The sequence below is a fragment of the Triticum dicoccoides genome, chromosome 7A (assembly GCF_002162155.2).
Source record: "Triticum dicoccoides isolate Atlit2015 ecotype Zavitan chromosome 7A, WEW_v2.0, whole genome shotgun sequence".
Lineage (NCBI taxonomy): Eukaryota > Viridiplantae > Streptophyta > Magnoliopsida > Poales > Poaceae > Triticum > Triticum dicoccoides.
In genome coordinates, this window is record NC_041392.1 from 693,306,547 (window position 1) to 693,328,859 (window position 22,313).

Consider the following 22,313-nt stretch of genomic DNA (forward strand, 5'->3'; position numbering starts at 1 on the left):
GTTTGTTATTTTTCTGAAAAACATGTCTCATTTGTGACACGATGCGAAGATTTTATATTGCACTTTTTTTTCTAATTCTATCATGTTACAAAATAACCGATATATTTTAGCATATTATTTAATCCACCACGGCCAATTTAAATGGTTATAAAGTCATCAAAATACGTACAACGTTCTGATTGGTTCATTGTCATTTCACGCGGATCATGCATCAGCCACCGTTGGATGGTCCGGGATCCCACGGCAGCCCTGACCCCTCACCATCTCACCCACCTAGACCTAACACAGCCCGCACTCCTCCTCTCGTCCCACGGCCGCCACCCCCAACCCTCTCGCTCCCTCCGATCCACTTCTCGCACCTTGATCCAGATCGATGTCACCGCCTCTCGCACCTCGCCTGCAAGCCCCTCCGCTGTCGCCTGCAAGCCCCTCCGCCGTTGCCTGCAAGCACCTCCCCTAGCCCGGGCCACCCACTTCCCTTCGTCCTCCCGCAGCAGCTCACCCGCAGCCCTCCTCGTGGCTCTAGGGTTTCGAGGGCGGCGCCGCCTCCATTGCCGGCACGGCTCCGGTGACTCTGGAGGCTCCTCCCCTGACATCTACCGCGCCTCACATGCAGCTCAGCCCCCTGGATGGTGCTCCTCCGCCCGGCACCGTGCTGGGACAGCCGCGTCCCTGACTTGTCGCTTCCCCAACGGCTGCTGCTGGACCCGACCTATCCTCCCCGCTCCATCGGCCCCCTCTCCGGCCGCCAGACTTCCTCGCGCACGTCGTGGTCCAGCTGGGCAAGGTACGCATCATCCTCCCCTCCTCTACCTCCTATCTCTCTCTCTGACTCGATTTGGATGCCCATGGTTGGATCTGATTTGGATGCCCCATGGATGCATCCGATTTGGATGCTGCTCTAGTCTTCTTCTTCTTCCTCATGGTGATGCGGTTCCCTCCCTCCCTCTCGCAGGTCTTCTTCTTCCTCGATCTGCTGCAGCCGCAACAACTCAAGGCCATGGAGCAGCAACCATGGATTTTTCTTCTTCTTCCCTGAGATGAGATGAAGTTTGTTTTCCTCAAGGTCAAGGTGCAGCAGCTCGACTTGGACTTCATGCAGCACGACGCTCAGCCACTCCTCTCCTCTTGGATCTAACCCACGCAGCAGCAACTCCAGGCCAAGGTGCGCCCACTCCCCTCCCCTCCTCTGCTTGATCTTATTTGATTGGATTCACTTTCCTCACGCCTCTCTGTTTGCATTGCAGGCTCTGTTGGTCGGTCTTCATGTTGCTGGTGCTACATGAGGACCCTCTCCTGGATGGATGGATCATGCTGCTGCTACGTAAGGGCCCTCTCCTGGATGGATGGATGGATCCAGGAGGAGGAGGTTTGGTGTTTGACAACCTCAAGGTTCCTGTTTTTCTAGACAGATGCATTCATGTGTAGTGTGGTGTGGTGGCAGCAGAGTAGAGCAGATCAACCTCCTGATGCTTTTCTCGTTTGAATCTGTATACATTGTTTCGAGGGAAACATGTATTGTTGGTTCCTACAACTTCCTTCCACACCTGAGAAATATTACTATCTTGTGTAGCTTCTTATTGTCAAGAAATCTCACTTGTTCTCAACAATATTTTGTTAGTTAGTTCTGATGGTTTGTCCTCACTGCATATTCTGTTGTGATTTAATTTGACTTGTTAACAATGGCTGTCAATCAATCAAACAGAAGCAAATTAAATGTTTACTAGTATTCCATATAGTGCTTGTTGTGCAGTGTATAGTTTTGAATGGTTCAATTATACAGAGCTCTTCATGCCCAAGATGAGAAATTCTTGTTGTCAATTTGTTTGATGCCATCATTTTCTTACCATCATATTATATGTGCCGCTCAACATTCAACCTGCTTTAATCTGTCTAGTATTCAGTTTGTACCTCATCTAGCACACTGCCTAAAATTGCCACTATTGTTTCAATGAAATTAGTAGAATTACCTTGTGATTCCTCTGTTTGCTTCATGTTATGGTTGCTCTACTGCTAGTGTCTTACTAGCTTGTTCTGTCTCATCGTGTTCCTGCTTGTAGTTAATTTTCCATGTGCCTAAGTATATGAGTAGTACACGTGCAAGCAAACATTTAAACTGAAACCCATCCATCCTCTGTACTATATTGTACTGAAGAAGTAATGTAGATGCATATACATGCAATTTTATTAAGTGAATGCCATGCAAACAACTAACTTGCTCTTGTCCACGTAGATGGAGTAGGAGGATGAGCAGCAACAACAAATGTGCCTGATGGTGAAGAAGCACCTGATGACCAGAACTCGTTCAAGTGCTCTTTAGTCCTTCCAAAACAAGGTCTTGATGCCCCCCTTATAGAAAATGTTCATATATGTTCCTGCATGATGCGTGTGTGCATGTTGGATGGTCACATTCTAGTGTACTACTACTAGCTAGCTAGTAAGCTGGTTTTGCTACCGGATGATTGAATGTCATCTCAGTTTGTACCTCATCTAGCTCACCACCTCAAATTGCCATTGATTTGTTAGTGTTTCCTTCTTGGTTGGCTAAACATATCCGTTTGTTTGATTTGGAGCATTAGACGCTCTCCATCGATGATTGCCTAATTTTATTCATCATCTCCATAATATATTCATTTGATTGTCTACTACATCTCCACTTAAACACTCATAATGCTACTGTCCACCCTTTGTTCAATTGGACTGACTATATATCTCTTGTTAAAATTGTGGTCTTGATCTTTTCTTTAAACTTGGGACATCATGCATAACTAGCTCTTCCTTTTCAGTCTAAACCTGAGACCTCTTTTGTTTTCAGTCACACTGTTGTTTTGCTGTGCTTGATAAACCTAAGACTTCTTTCTATTGTAATATCGAAGTTGTTTGGTTCTGGCCTCAGCAGTAGTACACCAATATTGAAGTTGTTCACTCTTTTACAGGAGCTCCAGGCCTAATTTTTTTGAGTGTGAAACCGTGAAGCCCTACTTAGCAAAGAGTTTTTTGGTTCTATAGTAGACTGTAAATTGTAATATTGTAACAGATTGTAAAAGACTAATGTAGTGTTATTTGATGAATTATATTTGTCCCGTCCTATTTGAAATAGTGATTATGTATGTTGAAAAGATGTGAAATGGAAACTTGACCAGCGGTACCAATTTATGTCCCACTTATGAATATAATCTGAGAAATTTTGAAATTTTTGACATGTGGGACCCATCTGACTAGTGGGACCAGCTCTAAAATAAAATGATTGAAAAATAGAAAATCAATTGGTGGAAAGAAGGCCATGGCCCAACAATAAAAAGGCTGCAATATTGGGCTTGGCCCATGAATCCAACCAAAAATTGACAGAAAAAATACAAATATGTTGAATTGTTGGGCTTGACCCATGTAAAACATTGAATTGGATTGGGCTGATTCTTATCCACGTCAGCTTGCCACGCTGGATCCTAAGTGGCCTGGGGAGGCTACCAGAGACCAAAAATTTGGTCGTGGAACCAATGACCTTTTACATATCACAAATAAGGTCGTTAATTTCAATTTATGGCGGCCAGCTTTTGACCATCTGTTTTTGGTCGCAAATGAAAACCCATGACCATTCAGCGACTAATAGTGATGGTTGCAAGTTGACATATTTCTTGTAGTGTTAGTGCCTTCCCATCCCCGTCCTAAGCACCGTCGATCACCCGCAACGTCCTGTCTCTGGCACCACCTTGGTGAGTCCATCTTATTTTGTATGATTTAGATAGTTACTTGTATAATTTTCTTACTTGTATGATAGTTTGTTATACATAGTGTCATGGTCTTGATATCCGTCGCCGTTGACCCTCGTTCGGTTTATGATTCAGATGTGGTATATTCTCTTTTATAACTATTTGTTGCATTTCGTGTTTATGACAATTATGCCCATCAAGTTGACATAAATATTTTTATCTAGGAGGTATGTGAACTAGAAATTGCAACCAACCCTCTTGTCAAGAAGTTAAATTTTGTTGAAAAATAAAACGAGTATTTGAAAGAAAAATTGAAAAGAATTGAAAAACAGAAGAAGAAATTGGAGTTGTATGTTGCCGATGTCGTCGATGATCACAAGATCAAGATGGATGCAATGTGCTTGAAGATTAGAAAGATTAGAAAATATGCCTTTAATAAAGAGGCTTGGTATCACTACGATGTTGGATCAATTGTTACATTAGTTGCGATCTTGATCGCATTTGTTGTTGCATTTAAATGCTTTAGCTGGATAGTTGTATGTTGTTTTATGAGAATAAGCGTGTATGAACTTTATATATGAACTTGTATTAATTTGGTCTTTCCGGTGTTGTGTAATGAAGATGAGCCGGCAATGGATGTACGATGACCGACGCTCTCCCCAGTTCATTGATGGCGTGCATACTTTTCTGCTTGCGGCTGAGGCAAACAAGTGGGGTGGTTTTATGTGTTGTCCATGTGCTGCCTATAAGAATGATAAGAATTACTCTAGCTCAAGAGTCATTCACGTCCACCTGTTTACGTCTGGTTTCATGTCCGGCTATAACTGTTGGACCAAGCATGGAGAAAGAGGGGTTCTAATGGAAGAGAATGAATAAGAGGAGGAGGATGACAGCTATCCTGGGTTCCCTGAATACGATGGTACTACAATGGAGGGAGAAGCTGAAGAAGAGGCATCAGATAAGCCCGCTGATGATCTTGGTCGGGCCATTGCTGATGCAAAGAGAAACTGCGCAAGTGAAAATGAGAAATCAAAGTTGCGGCGCATGTTAGAGGATCACAAGAAATTGTTGTACCCAAATTACGAAGATAACAAGAAAAAGTTGGGTATCACACTAGAATTGCTGCAATGGAAGACAGAGAATGGTGTATCTGACAAGGGATTTGAAAAGTTGCTGGAAATGTTAAAGAAGATGCTTCCAAAGGATAACGAATTGCCCGACAGCACGTACGAAGCAAAGAAGGTTGTCTGCCCTCTAGGATTAGAGGTGCAGAAAATACATGCGTGTCCTAATGACTGCCTCCTCTGCCGCGGTGAGGAGTACGGGAATTTGAATGCATGCCTGGTATGCGGTGCATTGCGCTATAATATCAGCCGCGATGACCCTGGTGATATTGAGGGCGAGTGTCCCAGGAAGAGGATTCCTGCCAAGGTGATGTGGTATGCTCATATAATACCATGGTTGAAACGTTTGTTCCAAAACAAAGAGCATGCCAAGTTGATGCAATGGCACAAAGAAGACCGTAAGAAAGACAGGAAATTGAGAGTACCCGCTGATGGGTCGCAGTGGAGAACAATCAAGACTTTACAGATGACACAAGGAACGTATGGTTTGGTTTAAATGCAGATATCATTAATCCTTTTGGGGAGCAGAGCAACAATCATAGCACTTGGCTTATAACTCTATGTATCTATAACCTTCCTCCTTAGTTGTGCATGAAGCGGAAGTTCATTATGATGCCAGTGCTCATCCAAGGCTCCAAACAATCCGGCAACGATATTGATGTGTAACTAAGGCCATTAGTTGAAGACCTTTTATAGCCGTAGGACAAAAATGGTGTACGTGCGTGGGATGGGCACAAACAACATGAATTTGACCTACGAGCGTTGCTGTTTGTAACCATCAATGTTGACCTGCTCTTAGTAACCTTTCAGGATAGACGAACAAGGGATACCATGCATGCACACACTGTTTAGATGACACCAAAAGTATATATATATTTAGATAAATGTAAGAAGAATGTGTACCTGGGACATCGTTGATTTTTTCTGATCAAGCATCTCTTAAGAAAGAAAGACAAGCATTTCAAAGGTGAGGCGGATCATCGGAAGAAGCCTCGCCACCGTACTGGTGATGATATATTTGATATGGTCAAGGATTTAAAAGTAATCTTTGAAAAGGATCCTGACAGACAATATAGTCTTTGAAATGGAAGAGGTCCGCTCTACAATCAACGTGATGTACGTGGCGAATAATCTTTGCGTAAATCTGCTAGGCTTCTTGGGCGTGTACGGGAAGACAAAAAATACATCGAAGGTACGGAAGGACCAGCAACGTATGCATGAAAAAGACGGCATGCATCGAAAGCAGTATCAATGTCCTGCCAGCTACGCTCTTGTCAAAGAAAAAAAAGAAAAACTTCTTTGAATGTCTGCTTAATATTTTTTGAAATATTGACTGTTTTTAAAAGCACGAACATTTTTTTAAGTTTCCCAACAATTTTTGAAACATGAAATCTTAAAAAAAAATTAAACTTGAAACAAGAATAAAGAATAAAAGTAAACTTGTAAAAGGCAAAAAAAAGAAACAAAAAAAGTATTAACGAGAAAAATAAAACGGAAAAGAAAAGGAAAAAAAGAAAAAGAAAAGGAAAAAATGAAAAAGAAAAGGAAAAATAAAAACGAAAACAACAATGAAATAACAGAAAAAAAGAAACCGGTTTAGGAACCTTCTACAAAGTTCCCAAACCAAGAACCAACCAGAAGGTTCACAAAACCGATGCTGTCACACACACAGCTGGTCCGGCCTATTCGACCGATAGGGTGTGCGGTAGGTTGACAATTTGCCGCAAAATGTGGCAGATAGGATTTTCCATAAGTTTGAGGTATGTTTAAATTCAAAGGTTTTTGGATTTGACACCCAAGAAAGTGCTCAGGTCTTTCAGGTTCGGGCTATATGGGTTTGGGCTTCGTGCTTCGCGTATCGGGTTGTATGCCGAGTCTGACCAAACGTGGCCAAATGGGCTGGTCTTAGCATGCTGTCCGGATAGCCTGTGTGCCCGGCCCATGGTGGTCCTGGCCTGACACGTGGCCCGCGAGGCCGGGCAGCACGACACAACCCGATTACTCTTTTTATTTTTTAGAATTTTTTGAGGAACTAGATTTTATTTATATATTAGCCCTATGAAGCCCAGATAGGCCCAAAACATCCCAAAATCAGGGGGCCTAGTGGGCTAAACGTGCCGGAGGGCCTGCCCAGCACGACCCGCATATTATTAGGCGTGCCTGGGCGGGCTCTGCCGTCCCTGGCCCGTTTAGGCCAGGCCGGGCCGGCCCATCTGGCCAGGTCTGACTGTCTGAGCCTCACCCCGTGACCAAATTCAGCCGAAAGCACGCACGCCTCCTTACAAAAAAAAGAGAGGCCAAAAGCACGCACGCAGCCTGGCGGAGGAGTGTCTCCACGCACGCTAGGTTACCGCCGCCGCCACCGCCACCGCCACCGCCACCGCCGCCGGCCGTCTCCACCCGCCGCCGCTGCGGGCCTGCTGCATCCGCCTCCCCGTACGCCTCCTCCGTCGCCCCGTCTCCTTCACTAGCAAAACCCTAAACCCTGGAAGCGGAAGCGAGGTTTCAAGGCCACGGCTCGTACCTTGTGGCGGCAATGGCGAAGGTCCCTGCCGGCGAGTGGGTCCCCCACGTTGAGGCCTTCGTTGACGTCTCCCGCTCCCCCGCCCAGCACGTACGGTCTCCCCTCCCCATCCCCATCCCCTATTACTGTTGAGGCCTTCGGTGCCTTTTGCTTCATAAATTCTGTTTTTGGCTCGCATGGTTCGCTTGGAATATACACCCGCTTAACAATTGACGGAGTCTCATTCACTTCATATGTAATTATTGTGCGATTTTCTCATAAGAATTTAGCTAACGGGCAGCACCTATAAGCTTCACTGACACAAGCTCCAGTGTTGCAGAGGCTTCTGTATTTCTAACACAATTTGGTACAAACTGCTATTTGCTTAATACATGGAGCAAATGTTGTCATTGCGTAGCTTAGTATGCTTGATGATACACGCTCTCCTTTGTTATTTTAGTTTCTTGTGGACGCTAATGCTGTTGTTATGTGGTGTGCAACAGTCTGCGGGCGTGGATGCTCTTGCAGCCTTGGTCAACAAGGACAAGCTGACGCTCTTCGATTTGGTATGTCCTGGTTTCTCGGAGATCATACACTTTGCTCCATGATTTGGCTAAGGAGGGTAGTTCTTTATAGATCTTGTTGGTGGTATCGTTTCAGGTGTCTAAGATGGACATGTATTTGACGACAACAGACCATATTGTTAGAGCAAGAGGTTTCTTTTACCCCTCATTGCATATCTTTTCCTCCCATGCATTGTTAGAAAATTTGCAAATTTGATAATGCAAGTAAAGTTACGGTCTATGCCAAGTTTTAAGGCTATACAGGTGATAGTTGCTCTTCACTGTTAGCACAGTTCGAAAAAATCCATAAGTCAAGCTCTCTTTCTTCAGTGAAGATTATTGTGGATTTCTTCTACTGAAAAATGTAAAGTCGTACTGTGCAATAGAGAGACACATCCACGTACGTCCGCACATCGGTAGCTAGCACAACACTTTATTGGTTCTTGGATGGTTACATTGTTGATAAAGAAAAACCTTTTGCAACCATTGTTTTTCATTTTCTGTTCTGCAAAGTCATTTCTGCATAATAGATTTAAGTTCAGCGTCATAATCTTTTGCTGGTACATGCATAGTTCCCTGCAGTTTGTTAAGGATATGCTTCTGTTTGTTTTGCAGGAATACTGCTTCTGGGGCAAATCATGTCTCACATTTCATTTAAATGGTTAGATGTCAATGCCATCACAACATTGTCAGACTTCTTTATATCAAGATTGGTAAGTTTGACTTTGTGCATCATGGTTATTTGACTTTTGAAGTGCATACACAGTTTCTCAAACACTAGTCTTATGAGTTCCCATTTACACCTGAACTAAATAGCAAATCTTACCTTCTGGTCTTGTGTCCTTATTGTAATTGTAACATAGAGTGAGATAAAAACCCTTGGGAATAAGGTCATCAATCTGGGGAAGCTAATGGCTGTAGTAATGTTGACTTATTAAAGTTCTTACACCACAGCCTTCTTTGCGCAGATTAAATAGGCCAGTATACTCTGTCTTTGCCATGACACTCTAGAAACTAATGATTACATGTTTATGGCAGCCACATCTTTGATTCCAAGGTTGAATTTTTAGCAATACTAAGCTCCCTGTTGTGGAATACAAATGACTGAATATGGGTAGGTATTAGGTTTCAGATTTCTAAGTTTTATTTTTGTATGGCTTACATGTATCCAAGCTGTTCAATTTTTGTGAAAAACAATTGTTCGAAACGTTGCGCACAAGAGTGAATTTGGCCGTTCTATCCAGTTAAGATCAAATATTGTCAGTAACTTGATTTGACATAAGAAAGACTTGGGCTGCTTGGTATAATTCCAAAGTTTGGCTTGCCAATGTTTGGACAAGCCCAAAAATTGGCTACCGATTTGTCTTGCCAACTGGCTAGCCAATTTTTTGGCTCCAACCGTATCCCAACGGATTGCAACCCCAATATGTCATCATTTTACCTAGCAGGCCAGTGGGATATTGTTGCAACTTCTTCAATTTGATATCTCCAAATAAGCGATGACTTAGGTGGCATATAAGCAGTTCACCTGGGCTTTATATTTAATTAAAGAAGAAAGTTAGCAATGAGTCCGGTCCTAGGTTACATATAGTCATCAATTCATATTAAGTTAGACTACCCCTAAATTTGACTCCAGTAATACTTTGCAAAGAATTCTCACTCCCTACAGAGATGTACTCCGTCCCAAAATGCAAGACCATTTTTGACACTATAACATTATAATGTTGGTATAGCCTTTTAGTTCTCTATTACGAAGTTTTTGTCTCAAGAAAATATCCAGTGAAGCAAATTGTTCTTCAGAAGACCCATAGCTCCTAGTAAACTGCAACGTTTGTTTAGTGCCATGCTATTGCTTTGGTGATCTTTACCCTATGGTGACAAATTGGCCACCCTTCTCTCATTACTCGTGAACTTCGTTTTTGGCTTCAGTCGGATTGGCAAGCACTGCGGGGAGCTCTTGTTGGATGCTTGCCTCTATTGCACAGAAAATCATCTGTTGGCACTATTATGGTTGCTGATGTCAAAAGACTAGTTGAGGCTTTCATAGCTGATGTTCAAGTACAGTCACTTGCAGCTGCTGACCGCAAGGTTGATTTGAATCTTCAGCACAAATATGCTTAAATAAAGTTAGATTTAATCTATCTATTGATCGATTTTTCATCACTCTTTTCTTTCTAGATGTGCTTTGAAATTTTTAGCTGGATACTTGATCACTACCCAGAAGCTGTCAAGACAATGGTATGATACTTACTCTCTGGACAACTATGGATCACACCATCATCTCAAAACTGTATTAGTAGTTATCATTAAGTTAATCCTACATGTTAACCATACCCCTTGCATGTTCTAACTTCTAACATGTTACCAACTCTAGTTAACTGTGTATGTTCGGCGTGTCTATCTAGGAGGCGCCGAAAGTTAAGTAATATTCATTGTAATAAGACCATACCCATTCCCATTACATAGAGTAGTAGTATGTCTATCCAACTGGGTTAAACATTGTTCAATTCTACTCCCTCCGTTCCGAATTACTTGTTGCAGGTATGGATGTATCTAGATGAATTTTAGTTCTAGATACATCCATTTCTGCGACGAGTAATTTGGAACGAAGGGAGTATCAAATAGTACTTAAATTGGTGCCTCCCAGGTTTGCACACTGGATAATTATAGTGAAATGGAGGGAGTGATTTTTTGTATCGTCGTGATTATTTCTTGATGTGTTTGCATTTCCTTATCTGGCAAGCATATGGTATCTGTTGCATTATGTAATGCTCTGTACTGTTGACCAAATCTTGCGTATTGATGTTATCATGCTTGAGGTAAAGTGTGACAACCTTCCAATATTATTGGAAGAAAAACAAGGTAATAAATCAAGCATAGAGGTAGAGTTGATACTTGATATGGGTAGTTTGGTGGTGTACAAGTATTCTAGAATGGATGAATCTTCATTTCCAACCTCTGTCATGGAGGCTGGTTTTATATATTATTTTGTTTGGTTATTTACACCTCTCCTGGATTTATTCAATCATGTGTTCATTACCAACACAAGTTTAATCTGTATGCCCAGGATGATGAATTGCTATACTGGATCTGTCAATCAATCGATGAAGAAAAAGACCCAGAGTGCTTGAAGCTTTCTTTTCATGTGGTGGAAGTTGTCATGAAGCTGTTCCCAGACCCATCTGGTATCGCAGACCAATTTGCAAGTGACCTTTTTGAGATTCTGAGCAAATATTTTCCTGTTTACTTCACACATGTATGTTGATGAACTATCGTGGCTTCCAAAACATTTTCGTGTGTATGTCATTCTGCAACTTAATTAGTTCTTGACGTTCCTTTCTCCAATATGGTATCATGTATATGTGCAGGGAGCCGGTGATAATTTAGGTGTTACAAGAGACGAACTTTCTAGGGCATTGATGGTATGACCTTAGTATTTTACCTGATAGATTATTTCAAAGACCATTCAATTTTTTGAACTGAACATATGGCTCGGCGCTATAATTATTTGTCAAATGCGACTATGGAGTTGTGTGTTATATCACCTTATCATACTTCTAAATGAAAACATGTTTCTATTATTTTACTTGTGTGGTTAACAACCTGTTTAAATATTTGCAGCATGCCTTTTGTGCAAGTCCATATTTCGAGCCCTTTGCCATCCCATTGCTTCTAGATAAACTTTCTTCCGATCTTCCATTAGCAAAGGTCAGCAGTTTTAACTTATCTTAATGTTTCAAGTTCATCAATCTAACAAAGTGAATAACCTCTTTGATTTTCTGCTAAAAATTCACATGTTAGTATTTTGTACAGCTTGATTCCTTGAAATATTTGGACAATTGCATTCACTGCTATGGAGCTGATAGAATGGTTACACACGCATCAGCTATTTGGTTTAAGTTGAAAGAAGTACTTTTTAGCCTTTCTTCAGATCAACTTTTATCATCAGGGTCACCTAAAGATGCAGAGAATAATAAGAATCAAATAATATCAGAAGCTGAACATTGCTTGAAGACTGCTGTTACATATATACATTCTTCGGATAGAGATATTTTCATCAATTTGATCTTGTTGGATGAGGATATTGTGAATAACATCCATTCTGTAACAACTGAAGAGAACTCCATCGGTAGTTCACTGCAAGCCCTTGGAAGTGTCGTTTCTATTCTTGCTGGGTCATCTACATATTTGTGCACTAGAGTTTTTCAAGCACATTTTAAACGCTTGGTGGATATTTTGGGAAACTCAGCTGGTTTTGATTCTCAACACCTGAGCATCGCCAATGGATCATCTCCTGCTTCTATTAACTATGGAGCTCTCTATTTATCTGTTCAAATGCTTTCATCCTGCCGAGAAGTCGCTGTGGCATCTCGAGAAGGCGTCCCAGCAGAGGAGTCCTGGTGGCTTATCTTAGAGGAAAAGCTGGATCAAATCATCCATCTTTTCGGAAAATTGTTGACTATTGATTCTCAGCCTACCCAGTCAGCGGTCAGAAAAGAATGTGTTTTGTTTGCTGGTATGTTGAAGTCTTTAATTATGACTTGCTAAATACCACATTTTGTAAGACAACATGCACCTATTAGGCGCTGTCACAAACTCACAACTATCTGAACTTTCCTAATCCATGCTTGTAGATTTTGCTTAAGAGAACTCCTCATTACAAAAGGTCGTGCATCTGGTTTGCAAATAGACATGCTGTCCATAGCCGTGCTCTTTCAGTCTACATATTATTTGTCAATAACTCTTTAGCCATTTCTGGAGATTCTAGTCTATATGGTCTACCTTATTCATCAAGGTCATATTTTAGTTCCAAATATTTAATTGATGGACTCTTAATTTTTATTTTTCTCTTGTTGAATTTCAGTGCTTCTTTAGAATCATTGAGGATCAATCTGTCTATCCTAATATGGTTGTTTCTTATAAATTGTTTGCAGTGAAGGGTTTGCTGATACTTGCAACTATCCCGGAACAATGTTCACTTCTACTGGAAAATGCTTATGAGAATATTTTGCTGATGCTTACCTTAGTAATTACAAGCAAGTATGAAAATGCACATTTGTGGAGATTATCATTGAAAACATTGACTAGCATTGGCTCATCTGCTGTGGAATTACATGCTTCTAAAAGAGAAATGGTTTACAATAGAATTGTTGTCGACAAGATAATTCGTTTGGCTGAATCTTGTGATGCATCGATGCCTCTGAATCTAAGACTTGAAGCATGTTTTGAAGTTGGCACCGCTAGTGTGAACTATATGTTAAGGGTTGCCAGATCACTTGAAGAAACTGTCATCACAAATATCTCTCAGGCCTGTATCGAATCCCCCTGTTGTCTTCTTATTTCCTGCAAATTGCATTTTATAAGCAACCAAACTAATGTTTTATTGATCCTGCAGGTTAATGGAAGTATAGAATGTGCGGACTATGTAACCTGTCTGATTGATTTTTACTCTAGTCGTCTCCTTCCTTGGTATGCCAACTTTGCATTCCAGTATGTATTGCTGTATCAACAAACATGGGTTACGATTAGTCTGTAATCTTGAAACATCTTTCTCAGTTTGTGCAAACCTAACTGTAAAAAGGTTGCACATACTTGACCAATTCGATAGCTGAAAAATGTTACTGGTGGCATGCTTGGTACCTGTGCCCTGTACTAGCCTTTTGACAGGATATATGTTAGCCAAATATCATCTTCTCTCTGAGTAACCATCTCCATTATGGCAGGTTCTTTACTTCCGGTGGTCTCAATGAACTTGCTTTGAGCTTTGCTCTGCGTCTCTGGGATGAGATTGGGGACTTGGTTACTCTGGACCGAATCATATCACAGGTGAAGCTCCATCAAACTGATTATTTTTTTTGCTAATGCAGTTGAATTACTGGTTCTTAGGTATATATTTGGCATGTGACGCATAAATCTGTACTGTGTAATCATGGAACACTCACTTTTCTCTCTCAGGGTCTTCTTGACTCACTAATGATGGGAATGAAGTTATTAGTCAGAGTCTGCACAGAGGAACAACAGTCGTTGATTGTTCAGAAAGCATGCGGTATAGTATCATTGATGCTGTCTCTCCCAGTGAAAGCATTAACACGCCATCTTTTGTCTGTTGACGAGTTAGTTCCTGCACACTCTGTTCAAGATACAGCTCTTGTGTGTATGCTTTCATCAGTCATAGTTGGTCTTTGGCCTCAAACACCTGTACCAGAAATGATGATGATGATTAACCTCTTTTCGGTCTTTCTACTGAATGGGCATATACCAGCTGCTCATGCATTAGCTTCTATTTTCAATAAATATCTACAGAATTCAGAGTTCTCACACGAGATTAAGCTGGATAAAATACTTGATGTTATTCTTGGGGGATGTTTCTCAATTGTATTACCCAGCAGCAATTTGAAGATGTCTTGCTCTCCTGCTGCCACTTTGGATAATGCTAACTTCTCAGACAGCTTGCCTGGAAGCATAGGTTCAAAGATTGATATCTTATGTGGCTTGGCATGGATTGGCAAAGGATTGCTTATGAGAGGAGATGAGAAAGTGAAGGAAATTTCATTGTTTCTTCTTAAATGCCTCTCATCAGATGCTTCTCTAGCAACAGCTGCAGCTGATGCATTCCATGTGATGATGGGTGATTCAGAAGTCTGCCTAAATAAAAAGTTCCATGCAAGAATAAAGTTTTTGTATAAGCAGCGTTTTTTCTCAATACTGATGCCAATTTTTCTCTCTAAACTTAAGGAGACCTCTGAGCTGACAACAAAGTAGGTATCAACATTCTCATCACTTTGTATTATATCTTGTATTGATTTGAACCATACACATTTGTATACCATGTTTCTGTTACTTTGCCTATGCACCAGCAGCATCTCCCAAGGGTTTAGCTTAGTTTATATGTGGACATATCTGTTCTATCAATTAGCTTGGACACTTTTGTGCATTTAGTTTTGATTCGTCCTCTGTGAAATTCCCAAGGGTTCAGCTTAGTTTATTTGTGTACTCTGACTTTGCATACCTTTGTTCACATTATACGTGTAAGCGAAAAGAAAGCAATGTGATGACACCGTTTCGGATATCAAGATGGTAATGTAACTTTTTCATGATAGCAAGCCAAACTGAACCGTGGCACGAGTTTAGAAGTCAAAGAATTTTTTATACTATGTGTGCCTTGGAGGAAAAAGACATTTGAGTTGCCACATCAGTTGAATACTGCAATTTTGTAACCTCAGGACTAGGTTGCATCACATTATTTAGGGCCAGTTCTTTTGGCGGCTTAAAAAATAAGCCGCCTCCTCCCCAGCTTTTTCCATAAACTGCCTCCCTCATTCATTGGGGCTTCTGAGCTTGTTATGGGATTACTAATAAGCATCAACAAATTTTGAGGGTGGCTTATTTTTTAAGCTGGGGAGAGGCAGCTTAATTTTTAAGCCGCCCAAAAGAACTGGCCCCTAATTTAGTTCCATATTGTGCTTTTCCTCATTAATTTTTATCATCATGATTTATATTTTAGAGAAAAGTGTATTTTGATTAAAAATATTGTATAGCTAAGTGATGGTCTGATGCCAGTTTTAGTTCATTTGATGAACTGATCCTGTGATTTTAGTGATTTTTTTATTTGTCAAATGCCTTGAAGCAACTGAAAAATATCACCTACTGCAGATTGGTGATATATCGAGCATTCGGACATATTATTACCAATGCTCCAGTGTCAGCAGTTATAACAGAAGCCCATCAGGTTAATTACTTATTGATTGAAGCATGCACAACCTTTGTCGGATCAGAGCATACTAATTGCCCAATTGCTTAACTAATTGTTTTTTCAGATTTTGCTCGTGATGATTGATATCTTAGCCAAATTGAGTGTGGATATTCAGGATAAAGATCTAGTGTATAGTTTGTTGCTTGTTTTATCTGGAATGCTGATGGATGAAAAAGGTGATATCATTTACTTTACTCAATTACTTCCATAAGTTCCTACTTAGTAGCCATTAATTCAATAAATTGTGTTTGATGTGCATGCATTGATGCATCCATTCAGTTCATTTTCTTTTGTTTACTATGTAAATTTGACTGGTGTATGCTGCGTTCTACCTCTGTCAATTTGAACTAAAACCATGTCACTTATTTTGGGACAGAGGAAGTACTAAATTCCTGATGCTATTTCTTTCTTCGGGCGCTAAATCTTGTTTGTCTTATGCAGGCAAAGAATGCATTGTGGAAAATATCCGCATCATTATCAGTGTACTTGCACAACTTGTTTCCTATCCTCACATGATGGTACTTACGAGTTTTTCATATTCAGTTCACTTGTTCCACTTGTAAGATCAGCATTTTTCACAACCTTTTTCCTTTCTCCTGTAGGTTGTTCGGGAGACTGCCTTGCAATGTTTTGTTGCCATGTCTAGCTTTCCCCACTCAAAAGTTTATCGCATGCGATCACAGGTCATTTTTCTATTTATGCAGATGGTTGTTGAGAATGTGCACACAATACGACCTTTAAGACATTGAGTTATTATTATACTGTGCTTTTTGTTAATCATGGATAGCACTCCCCTTATTGGTGGAGCTAATTAGGTCTCATGTTTTAACTGCACACTTTAGAACATTATGGATAATTGAGATGGTATATATCTAACTTATGACTAATTTCTTGTTGTTATTAGGAACTTAGGGTGTCTTAATATCGCAACTGTTGTCAAGTAAGAAAATGTTTCCTTCTGAAGGAATAAAAGAGAACTCATTGCAGAATGGTATATTCTTGCAGGTCCTACAAGCAGCAATCAAGGCTCTTGATGATAAGAAAAGGGCTGTTCGCCAAGAGGCTGTTCGATGTCGACAAACATGGTATGAAAACTATATCCTATTTCTAAGAGTTCTGGTGCTATTCTGTGGCAACATGAACCACCTGATGTAATATTTGGGCAATTGGCAAACGATGCAACTTTATTCCATTTGAATGAAGTCACCATGGTGGCTTTCCCTCAAAAAAATAAAAATAAAAAAAATCCTTTACGAGCCTCAACCTTTCCTGATGAGTCGTTATTTTCCTGCAGGCAATCATCATTTGCTTAAGGTAGTCTTTCTCCCGCCACTGCATCATAGTTTGGAATTAGTCACTGAACAGATCATGTTAGAGCTTGATAAGCATTGAGATGTGTGATAGGTATGTCATTCTTCCATCTTGTTGGTTGTTTCATCTTGATTATTCCCTTAAGACTTTTCAGATTACTTGATTGTCGGCGCGATGCAGGTTGTGGTAGCCCGTAGGGTGGTAGAGGACAATGCGGCTCATTCTGCCTTTGAAATGCTTTTGGACTGTGTAAGTTCTGGCGGGAGGTGAGTTCTTAGGAGGAAATTTGGCGAACCACAGTTGGATGGTGTATGTCAGTGCATTGGGTTCAATCTGGCTGACCGCTCTTCCGTCCCCTTTTCCTTGTATTTATCATGAATGGACATTTATAGGACCAGTTCGTGAATGTATCCCCGGTTCTCCTCACTATGCATTGCATTTGTCTCTCAAGTCGGGAGAATGCAAGTCAGATATGGCCCGAGTGCTGATTATCATGTAAAGTTGTTCAACATACCCAAATAGTTTTTCTAAGCCGTGAGTTCCCTAGGTATGCTCAGCTATATAACTATATATGATTATGTTCAAAGTCTTTCTTCCGTGATTAAAATGTGATGTGTTAAATCCAACTTGCTGAGTTTTAGTTAACTATGTCAAATCATCAGGAAGGTTTCATGATCTACGATGCAATAAGTTGTTCCATTGCAAACCTGCAACAATTCCCACTATAAACTGTTCAGCCCAGACGTACCTGTTCCATCCCCTGGACATCGACACATTTATTCCTTACTGAGGATTGGAATCAGCGTTCGGCATGGCAGCACCCTGACTGTCATCTCTACAAGCAGAATTGCCTAGCGAGTCTGAAACACTCAGAGCAGTGACAATGGCAAGATGATGATGCCATAGGTACAGTGAGATGGTTGCTCTGACGGACAGAGATCATGTGACATGCACCGTGTGCCTTGCGGCCGAAATTCAAATTTAAACATGACGAAAAATCTGAAAAAAATCATGCATCTTCACAGCACATATTAATTTGAATTTCGGCCGCAAGGTACACGGTGACATGCAAATGTGCATGTCACCTGATCTCTGTCCTGCTGGGACATTGTTGTAGGTGGTGTGCCTCTTGATCAGATTCTCCGTGTCGTAGATGATGAACCTGGAGAAGACCAATGCCGAGATGCACCCGTACATGGTCATGCCGACTTTGCCCATCGGCAGCAGCATAGGTATGTTTGAAAGGGGCAATTCCTGATACTGAGATGGTGTTTGGCTGCCCCACATGTATGAGCCTTGTAGAGCATTAGGGTGAGGCAGGCTGCCGACCAAAAAAGCTCAAGTCATGGCACCTCTTCACCCCACTCAATATGTACATCGTTAGAGCAGCTCCAACAGTTCCTGTAAACTGGCTTTATCTTTAGAGGATCCAGTAAAATAGGTCATTTCTTTCCGAAAATCCATATCTGCACCCAAGTTCATCTGCATTTGTGCTGACAAAAAATATTAAAACAAATACTAGAAAAATTCAAAAAATTCCTTTTTTTTGTGTGATAGACAATTTGATGCGTGAGACCTGCTTGAAATTTCAAGTCATTTGGACATTTGAGCAGCTCTCAGCAAAAAAGACAAATTAGGGGTCCGTAAAAATGTTTACTGTTTATGTATTGTTTTGATCCGATTTATCTTTTTTGCTGAGAGCTGCTCAGATGTCCAAATGACATGAAATTTGTAGCGCATCTCACGTATTAAATTGTCTACCACACAAAAACATTTGGAATTTTTTAAATTTGTTTTGATTTTTTTACGATTTTTTCTAACCGAGTGCAGATAAGTCTGGGCATCAAAACGCTCTACTTATTTTTCCCCGCTGATTTATGGAAATGAAAGGATGACCTTCTTATATCTTTTTGGAGGGAAGATAACCGCGATGAAACTTCCACGAGCAACATGCCAAACGCCGTCGCTGCCACGATGCACCGCTACCGTCGCTGCCACCATGCCGGGAGTACGCTGTGCCACCGCCGCTTTTCGTGCCGCCCCAACGCCGCTTGCCGACGGCCACCACCACTGACCAGCAGGCCCTAGAGGAATAACAAAATTTGTTTAATGAAAAAATAAATCAAATAAAAAATTAGGGAAAGAAGTTTACATGAACTCATAAAAGTTGCTCGCAGAAAACTTTCCCGAGGACTTACGGGAAGCCAAGAAAGCTGATTTTAGAGCATCTTTAGCACACCACTTATGTCACGCCGAATTACAAAATAACGTCAGTTTACAGTTTTGTGCGGAAAAAGCGGCCCGAACAAACACCTTAAACGCCCCCGACCCAAGGGCATGGTAAATTACCCCCCGACTCGCGAAAACATAGGTCACCCCTCCTCGCCTAGTCGGTGCCTTGTATAGTGGGAAAGCAGTTGGCGTGAGGGATATTTCAATCTAGCGCGTTCCCTCCCACCATTCTGCAGTCGTCGTCGCCCGCCCGCCGCCTTCGATTCCGGCGCGCCGCTTCACCGACGCCCTGGATCTGCCGCACCCAGCCGCCCCAGGTCGATCGCCGCCGAGTCGCCGCCTGCCCCGGATCCGCCGGTGAGTCCTTTTCTACCCCTTCTAGTTTAATTTAGCGAACGATTTCCATTCATGCGAGCTCCGTTGTGATCTATAGATGGATTTGAGCCCTTGCGACGAACTTTTGCTCCAGGATTCGTCCTTGTCCGACGACTCGAACATTGGAACGCTGCTCGAGAAGAATCGGCAACAGATGGTGGTGGTGGTCCTCGCCGTGAAGGAGCTCGAGGATAGGAATAGAAGGAGACTGCGAGGATCGACCGTCGGTTGTCTTTGCTCCCTCGCAACCGCCATCTCGGGAACATGATGTTCATGCAAGACTACTTCACGGTGTCACCTACGTATCCACCGCACCTCTTCCAGAGAAGGTATCGAATGCGCCGATCCCTCTTCGTAAAAATAGTAGAAGCTTGTGAGGCCAATTCTCGATTTTTCACCCAAAGGAGAAACGCCGCGGGCTTGAAGGGTTTTTGTTGGTGCAATATCTGCCTACCTTGTGTTTTGGAGATTGTTGACAAAAACAGGTATGGACTAATTTGTTTGCTAGTGCATATAGAAAGAAAAAGTCCATACATAACCGAAGAACATACTGTCTCTGGTGCTGGGTTTCGAGGAACTTCACCGAAGTACATCTGAGTTGCAGAGGAGAATGAGCTATACTTGTTGAAGTGATAGAGTCAAGAAGATTGATGAGAAGAAATCAACCCCTCGAAATTTTACTGTTGAAGCAAATCCGTGTTATTCGGTACTGTCAATGGAAGAAATTGACTGCAGTGATGGATGTCGAAGACTATGGAAGACACATCATTCATTTAGTTTTTCTTCTTTCATTCATTTGAGTCATAGGACCTCCGTACTATTAAGAGGGGTATTGGTTCTCAATGCTTAGATTTGCTGTGATGCTTAGCCCAAACCAATGAAAGTTGTGAGAAAAATCTCTTTGAGCTCCAAGCAAATATTTGCCAGCAAGAGACCGAGATCTTCTTCGCTGCAAGGGATTTGTTTCGGACCGAGGAGTTAGCATTTCTTGCCTCACAAGAAATGTTACTGTTGTGCTAAAATCCAACCATTGGAATCGTGTCGTTCGGCCATTGTCTGAGCCCGATGTCTAATTTGATCATTTTCCATCAGGGAAGGCTGCGACTATATATAGCCAGCCCGCTCCAACATTGTCTGTTGGCTGCTCCGTTTGAGATTTCTGAAAAGATTGTTTTTAGCAACCCCTCTCCGAGTGATTTGAGTTTAAGATCCACTGAGAGAAAATCAAGAGCCCAAACTTAGACAGTGGTTTAGCATCATAGCAGTTCTGAGCGAGAGTTCTTGTACCTATTACTCTTGAGAGTTGCACACTCTCTAGACAGATAGGTTTGGCTTCGAGCGTTGAAGAGTTGTTGTCTTCACCGAGCCTAATCTTTAGCAACCAAGAGTCATTGTGGTTCGCAAGCTCGACCGAAGGTTTGGAGATCGCCGACAAGGATCTATCATGAGTGAAATCAACCTGAGTCTGATCAGCTCTGCATTGAAGGAGAATAGGGTGAAGAGAGTTTATCTTCTGTGTTAAGTCACAACCCCTCTAACCAGACGTAGCCCTTTGGCAGAAGGGTGAACTGGTCTACCAAATCTCTTGTCGCCATCAAGCACCACTGGTTATATTGTCTTTACTGTATTTCTTTCAGTAGTCATCATTCTTGTTCGATGCCGACAAGATACTTGATCGTTTAACTTCTTGTTTCACCCTCATCTTGTGTATCAGTGTTTACTCTTTTCATTATCATCGTCTATATTCCTTCATTGCCGGTCTGTACTACTCTCTTCTTGTGCGACCTTTCAATTGTTTTTCTATCATCTTCAGCTATGCTATGTCTCATTCTGTTACATCTAATTGCTTGCTGCATAACCCTCATTGTAGTTAAACCGATTATCTATCAGGCTCGTTCTGTAGTAAATGTGTTTCTCGATGAATATGCCTCAGACGAAGAATACTGATTCCGTGCATTTCCCTCGATACTCTATTCCACTACTGTGTTTGGGTTAAGTTTCAAAGCTTTCGAAAGAAAATCTGAATCTCCCATTCACCCCCTCTGGTCGATATACTCTCGGTCCTAACAGTTTTAGCGCATATACAAAAAATCTTGGAAGCTATGCGGGTGATTGCATATGGCATTCCGACTGACTATGCCGACGAATATCTTCTTGAGCCAGTTCGTAGGTTCACCAAAGTGATCATCCATGTCTTTGATCCTGTATATCTTCGGGCACCCAACGAGGAAAACACGAAAATGTTGATGGAAACAAATGAGAAGCGAGGTTGGCCGGGCATGCTAGGGCATATATTGCATGCATTGGATTTGAAAAAACTGCCCGAAGGCATGGCATGGGCAGTATTGTGGCAAGTCTTGTGATGCAACAATTGTGCTAGAGGTCGTTGCATCGTGGATTTATAGATTTGGCATTGCTTCTTTGGTTTGCCGGGTACTCTCGGTTACATCAATGTGTTGCATCGATCTCATTTGTTTGCTAGACTTGCTAGTGGTCATGCTTCTGCTTACAACTACATGGTGAATGTGCATCAGTACACAAAGGGCTACTATCTTGCTGATGGTATTTACCATTCTTGGTCTACATTTGTAAGACCATCAGAAAACCCGAAACTAGGAAGCAAACTGAATTTGCAAAGGTCCAAGAGGCTGCCCGAAAAGATATAGAAAGAGCCTTTGGGGTTTTGCAAGCTAGGTTTGCCATTATTCATGGTCCTGCTCGTTTTTAGGACAAGCGAACCCT

General features: G+C 41.6%; 1 protein-coding gene and 1 long non-coding RNA gene across 4 annotated transcripts; both read left to right on the forward strand.

The window, feature by feature from the left end:
* The first annotated feature begins 311 nt into the window (after nucleotides 1-311).
* Nucleotides 312-3,148, forward strand: LOC119332232. The gene is made up of 5 exons (XR_005160864.1): nucleotides 312-787; nucleotides 956-1,165; nucleotides 1,248-1,392; nucleotides 2,234-2,335; nucleotides 2,937-3,148. It is a non-coding gene; the product is annotated as an uncharacterized LOC119332232 (long non-coding RNA).
* Nucleotides 3,149-7,147: 3,999 nt separating this feature from the next.
* LOC119329027 (MMS19 nucleotide excision repair protein homolog) lies at nucleotides 7,148-17,590 on the forward strand. 3 transcript variants are annotated; one of them, XM_037602013.1, is made up of 21 exons: nucleotides 7,150-7,448; nucleotides 7,841-7,903; nucleotides 7,998-8,052; nucleotides 8,516-8,613; nucleotides 9,830-9,988; nucleotides 10,079-10,138; nucleotides 10,968-11,156; nucleotides 11,269-11,322; nucleotides 11,522-11,608; nucleotides 11,714-12,416; nucleotides 12,835-13,208; nucleotides 13,296-13,369; nucleotides 13,624-13,726; nucleotides 13,856-14,658; nucleotides 15,554-15,629; nucleotides 15,718-15,829; nucleotides 16,095-16,171; nucleotides 16,256-16,336; nucleotides 16,659-16,738; nucleotides 16,948-17,057; nucleotides 17,145-17,590. In XM_037602013.1, exons 1-20 carry the CDS (start codon nucleotides 7,371-7,373, stop codon nucleotides 16,964-16,966), a joined length of 3,345 nt encoding a protein of 1,114 aa, XP_037457910.1. In that variant the 5' UTR covers nucleotides 7,150-7,370; the 3' UTR covers nucleotides 16,967-17,057; nucleotides 17,145-17,590. The 3 variants fall into 3 exon arrangements, with proteins under 3 accessions (XP_037457908.1, XP_037457909.1, XP_037457910.1); XM_037602012.1 differs by lacking the exons at nucleotides 16,948-17,057; nucleotides 17,145-17,590 and having other exon boundaries at nucleotides 7,149-7,448; nucleotides 16,659-16,808; XM_037602011.1 differs by lacking the exons at nucleotides 16,948-17,057; nucleotides 17,145-17,590 and having other exon boundaries at nucleotides 7,148-7,448; nucleotides 12,835-13,369; nucleotides 16,659-16,808.
* Nucleotides 17,591-22,313: the final 4,723 nt, after the last annotated feature.